Source organism: Arachis ipaensis, chromosome B02 (genome assembly GCF_000816755.2).
Source record: "Arachis ipaensis cultivar K30076 chromosome B02, Araip1.1, whole genome shotgun sequence".
In the NCBI taxonomy this organism is placed as follows: Eukaryota; Viridiplantae; Streptophyta; class Magnoliopsida; order Fabales; family Fabaceae; genus Arachis; species Arachis ipaensis.
In genome coordinates, this window is record NC_029786.2 from 107,838,090 (window position 1) to 107,844,128 (window position 6,039).

General features: G+C 33.0%; 1 protein-coding gene across 3 annotated transcripts; it reads right to left on the bottom strand.

The window, feature by feature from the left end:
- Positions 1,893 to 6,031, bottom strand: LOC107626417 (delta(14)-sterol reductase). 3 transcript variants are annotated; one of them, XM_016329295.2, is made up of 13 exons: positions 5,847 to 6,031; positions 5,619 to 5,736; positions 4,987 to 5,057; positions 4,834 to 4,890; positions 4,297 to 4,388; positions 4,081 to 4,128; positions 3,761 to 3,881; positions 3,604 to 3,650; positions 3,367 to 3,448; positions 3,183 to 3,259; positions 2,962 to 3,081; positions 2,283 to 2,357; positions 1,893 to 2,190 (listed from the first exon to the last, which is right to left on the bottom strand). In XM_016329295.2, exons 1-13 carry the CDS (start codon positions 5,892 to 5,894, stop codon positions 2,037 to 2,039), a joined length of 1,110 nt encoding a protein of 369 aa, XP_016184781.1. In that variant the 5' UTR covers positions 5,895 to 6,031; the 3' UTR covers positions 1,893 to 2,036. The 3 variants fall into 3 exon arrangements, with proteins under 3 accessions (XP_016184781.1, XP_016184782.1, XP_020972381.1); XM_016329296.2 differs by having other exon boundaries at positions 4,824 to 4,890; XM_021116722.1 differs by lacking the exon at positions 2,283 to 2,357.

Below are 6,039 nucleotides of genomic sequence, written 5' to 3' on the forward strand. Positions count from 1 at the left end.
TAAGATTACAAATTGAAGTTCTTTTTATTGAAAATATAAAAAAAAAAATTCAATGAATTTGTTTTGTGTTTATTGAAAAAATTTACCTTCTACTATTAGTAATATTATCATGTGTCTTAAAATACATATTTGCTAAAGAGAAATGCTAGGAAATTATGAGAATTTATTGTTGGCTAACCTATTACTTAGCCATTAATTCAATTTTTTTAGTCTAGTTATATAACAACATACTTTATCTTATATTTTAAACATTGATAATTAATTGATGACTAAAAGCAATAAATTACGATGATCTTCTATTATTTTTCTTAGCTAAATTCTATTTTTAAAATATGCTCATAAACTAAAGACAGATTCAAACCCCAATATTTATTTAAACGGAATAGTGAGTTAACTACTAGATCAACCAAACTTGGTTAAATCTTTATTGTTTAATGCTCAAGTTTTCGTTTTTGGGATTGGGGTTGATTGGGTTAATTCAGGTTGGGTCGCAGAGATAAAAAAAAAGCCTCAACTAAATCACAGCAGAAGCCCAGATGGCATATCTGTATGCCTCTTTAAAGTTGCATCTGGATTTAAGTCCCAGCTAAAACTGGATGTAGTTTAAAAACTCATAGGGGTACGTGGTTCAAGTATTATTTTGTTACTCAGATTTCATTCTCATGGGAATTAAATATATCAAGAAAAATGTGGAAATTAAAATGATGATATTTTGATTATCTGAAATCAAACTTGCTTAAGAATAACTTTTTAAACTTTTAACTAAATATGGGAATATAATATTCTCATCTTAAAATTTTTAAGAATTATTTATAATTTTTTTCAACCATACATACCTATAGTGTGTGTGAGTGAAGGGGGTGTGAATAGTATTTTTTTTAGATCAATTTTTATATAACACAATAAATAAAAAAAATATAACTCTGATTAAAGAATTCGTAAAGAGTGTAAAAAAATTTAACAAAAGACTAAAATTCAACTAGCGTTACCCAAATCCTCTTTATGTGTAGGTATATATAAATCAAAATAAATTATTTCAATATAAAAATAGCATTACATAATATAAAAAAACTTAATTAGTTGTATGCAAATATATGTTATCAAAATCCTAAATGGATCAGCTGGTTTTAATGATCAAGTAAAAACCTAACTCGCTATGAATATTATTTCTTTTAAGAATCTTACTATTATGAAAATCTTATAATTGATTTTTTTTTCTCAATTTATAATTTTTTTTTGTTAGACAAGCTTGTCTTTCATTTTTCTAGGCTAATCCAAATGGAACCAAAGTTGCATTATATTCAAGCTATCTTGATAAGAAGATACCCTTTAGTTGGTTCAAAATCAAAACATGTAGAAAATATACCAAATAATTGTTGGGCCAACCGCGGAGAGTTTTCGACCACTGGGGAGATTTCGAAGAGGAGTTTAACCACCAAGTTCGGGATGGATTGGTGTGGTTCCTCTACGCCTAGGACACCAGAATATCGAACCATGAACGAAGAAAGGCATGAGATAAAAGCAAATTGGCTATTCCTTGTGAGGCCGCATTATCTCCCTTCAACCCTTTGAACGAAATGCGGCAAAAGGAAAGAAAATCCATGGACCGACCCCATCGTCTCCACCCCGTAGGAACTACGAGATCACCCCAAGGACGCCTTCGGCATCCAGGGGTCGCGGACCGACCATAGAACCCTGTTAATCAAGCTCGAATATAAGATGAGAAGACACCACATGCAACTCAAAACCTTAAGGTGTCAAGTTAATGGATCTCTCATCTTATAAACTCCTTACTACTCATTGCTTTCTTTGATGTGGAACTAACTTCAACATTCCGCACACTTACAACGCTACCAATAATAATAATATAAGGAAAAAACAAAAGAGACCAATTTGCTAAAATATCCATCTCACTTTCATCAAATAAAACAAGAGTTTTATTAATAAACTCCTCCATAAAAAGTTTAATCAATAGTTTCTATTCTACAAAAATACAAAAGCCAATACAATGAAGCCTTCTTTTTCATCTTTTCTTTCTAATACACATATGGCAATATTCTCCATGGAACAAGTTTTTCATACTCACTCCAAATCTCTTTATACTTCTCTGCACAACGAGATTCATCCCTTCTCTCTCTCCATATCAACAAAATAAGAAGATATATTGGATAGAAGTATGGAACTGGTGAACTGCAAAAATGAGTAAATTATGCTAAAAAGTTTTGACATATTTTCTTTGTAAAAAAATGAAATAATCAAAGAAAATGAGTTAATGAGATCACCTTATCCCACAAGGTAAGCTAAAGGAGAGTGCAAGAAGCAAGTCACCTAAGTAATTACAGTGTCTTGCAATACCCCTTCAACAACAACAACAACGACGACGACAATTTGTGTTAATAGCTTCCATGAGAAAGTGAATCAAGTGTATATACATTGTTCTAACATGTTACTAGCTACTAAAAAAAAAAGAAGAATTCAAAAGTGATAAGGTAAAGGATCAATCACAGTTAATTTGTAACTTTTATTACGTGTGAGCTCCACTATTTTGATTTAAGTGTGACTCTCACTTTCTCGCTTTAGAGGAACTTGATCTATGTTACTACCTCCGTTCTCTTTTATCTGTCACTGTTACTTTTCGGTATACATTGATTTAAAGGATGTACCAAAAGATGGACAGAAAAACCGAAAGAGTATTGTATAATGTGTAATGCATAAAGCCTAGGCAAGCATGAACTAAATTCATTGACTTTCTAAATAAACATACATGGGGATTTTCATTTTTCTTTTTCTAGATAGCGCTTAATCGATAATCACATATTATGTGTAAGGTTAAAGATGGAAAGAAAGCAGATGCATATCTACTCCAAGCAATCTTCATTTTGTTTTTAGTTTTTACCCCTTAAATCCAGAAGGCAGAAAGAAAAAAGAGAAACAGAAAATAGATATCAAATGAAATCTTACCAATAACCAGAAGCAAGTAACTTTCCACCAATGACTTTTGGAGGCTTACCCCAAATAGGAGCCTTTGGATTCTTTTTGAATACATGTTTTTGTTTGTTTGCTCCTCGAAATACCATGTATCTGCAAAGTTTGATCAATAATTTTATGTTATGAATTTATGTAACTTCAAGAGTGTATGTGGCGCATTATAGAACTCGCGGTTGGATATTACAGACACGTACCCAATCAGGAAGACAAGGCAATTAGCTATAATGGCTACCGTTGTTAATTCCACCTCGTTCGCCAAGAGCCACCAGCCCTGACAGCAATCGTAGCATGTCAATACATGTTATGCGTTAAACGGAAAAGTACTATACATGATGGCGCAAATAAATCGCAAGTTGGAAGCTAAGTTATAGCAATTACCTGTATGCTAAAAGTAAAAGGAATCCACACTAAATCTCCAAAGACCAACATGAAGCCCAATCTCTCTGCAATTATGTCCCAGCTAAAAACAATAATTCAAAGATAAGATCATAAAAGGCAATTATATCCAACATGAATAACAGTATAGATATCACAATCATGAATTCATAACTTAGTGAAAATATTGCAAGGAAAACATGTTTTCTTTTTTTTTTTAGAGAGACGCAATGCACTTACGTTGATGTCATGTACTCTTCATGCACAAAGTAGTCCAAGATGTATAACTGGAATAAGTGTGAAGGAAATCACTCATTAAACACCCAAACTAGTGCTTATTAAAAGAAAAAAAAAAAAAAGACATTCAAGAAACTAGAGTATGCAAGATTGAGATTACTGCACAGAATAGCTGGAATAGAATCATTGACTTGCTCAAAGTACCATCTTGAACGCTCTTTGCAAGAACGGATAAATTGATAAGCAGCCACCCCATCATTCCAGCTCTAACAAAGAAAAATCTGCGATTTGACAATTCGATTACATATGCAGGAATATCTATAGTATTCAGAATAATCACGAAAAATCTGCAATTTGACAATTTTGGCAGCGTTGCAAGCTAGGAAAGCTTTTTGCCCCATCATAACTCGCAATTATATACACCTATGCAATCATATTAAATGAGAACAAGCAAGGAATGACATCGGGTGGATAACATACTTGAGGTCGATATCCATAAACTGAGGATTCAGTTGAATTCCAAACCACCTATTAAAGTAAAACAGAAAACACAAAACAAGATTAACCATGGAAATCCAATTTCTCCAATGATCAAGGAAGTAAAATCAACCATGTTCACACTTCATACTAATTAGAAAGCACAAACTTTAAACAGAAGCCATAACGATTAAAGTAATTTTAATATTTAGGACATACCAATCATGTATCAGGTTTCCAGTGATATGAGGCTTTAGTGATGAACCTTTACTTCGTGACTTGTAACCCACGAAATAAAGTGCCAGAGTCACCTGATATGAGATTATAAAAAATATTACAACAAAAAAGGGTATTATCAAGCAGTGCAGAGTAACAATAAAAACAAACAAGGTACCAAATTTGGCTTTTGAAATATCTCAACAAATGTGTATTGGTATGCATAGCCAGCCTTATACCGATAAGATTTGACTTCCATCGTTGTTATTAAGTTCAAGAATGTGTTATTTGTTCATATTTCAATTCTAGCATATTCATATGTTGAATTGAACACTACTCCATTAACACAAGTGTTAGTATCTAAATTCTTCAATGTTGACTAAATGAGCTAGGCAACAACATTGGAGAATGTAAACTAATGAAGAACTTTGATTACAACACCAGAATCAAAGACGGTCAAACAGACATGACTATGAAAAGAACTACTGAATGCCATTACTTTGAAGTTCTAAATAAGATTCTACCCTTACAAGTACATACAAGAAAACTGAAGACAAATGTTGTGGACAGCAGCTCAAGTCCTCTCTCAGATATAGCCTGCAAAAGTTGCCACAAGTCATTCTGTGCCACTCTAATTCTAGCATATGATTCATAACGTGATGCAAAATGCAAAATATCCGTATTAACACATACAGTAGGAGATACAAAACCCATCTTGGCACTAATCCCAAGAAGTGCAACCAACAGAAGAAGCGAGACCAGACCTGAGAAAATGTGAACATGAAGTTAATCTAGACTCGAATTCTTGTGAATCTTATATGAACCAACTTGCCAAATATCCTTAAAATTATAAATATACCGCAACAACGACTAAGCCTTATCTCATTAGGTATGATAAGTAGCATAAATAAGAAATCATCATAATCTTTGTTATAAATCATGTATACATTCAAATCATTAAAATCTAATCATTGAAGCAATTTTCACAAATCACATATGATTTTTCTTTTCCTAAGATTCCCTCTATTAATAGGCAGGCCATTGAACAAACATGTTGTCAGGTACAGCATTGAGGACTGACCATGAAGTGAAAAACTAAACTTATGCCACTCTAAAATGAAACAAATTACGTAGACACAGCATATACATTTTCATTTCTTTCTAAGAATTCCACTTCTCCTAGCTCTATCCTTTGGAAAAATATGTTGCCATTATAGCAATGATTTGAGGATTATCATAAACTAGAGAAACTATATCACATTAAAATCACTCTAAAATGAACCACATTTTTGTAAGCACAGTGCACTAGAATGTTAGAAACAAACCATTGCAACGATAATGAAGGCGAGTTCCATCAGCAAGAACAACCCCAGGAACAATTTTTCCCGGCACAATGGATCCAGCAATGGCCAAGTAAGCAAAGAAACCCAGAAGCAAATAAGCCTGACCCACATTCCAAAATAGTGAAAAGATTAAAACTTTACATATTACATTTGAAGAATCAACTAATTCATGAAAAGGGGTATAGTGAATGAATGAATAGAGTTACTAACTGAGTTCCATGATGGAATGAGAGCTTGAAGAAGAAAACCCAGATCCATGAACACGTGTGAGCCTTGTATCTGAATGGAGTGAGTAGAAAAGATTGTGACTTTGGTGTCAGGAAGATTGTGACTTCAAATCTTCGATTATTGCTGATGAGTGCTGAATGCTGATGCAGCTATTGTGCTGTACTGTGTTGTTACT

Excerpts from the sequence above, each read along its gene's own strand:
- LOC107626417 (XM_016329295.2), bottom strand. The coding sequence starts at position 5,894 with ATGGATCTGGGTTTTCTTCTTCAAGCTCTCATTCCATCATGGAACTCA. Across the intron at positions 3,449-3,603 it reads GAAGAGTACATGACATCAAC|CTGGGACATAATTGCAGAGA; the intron begins GTAAGTGCATTG and ends TATTGTTTTTAG. Across the intron at positions 3,260-3,366 it reads CTTTTACTTTTAGCATACAG|GGCTGGTGGCTCTTGGCGAA; the intron begins GTAATTGCTATA and ends GATTGCTGTCAG.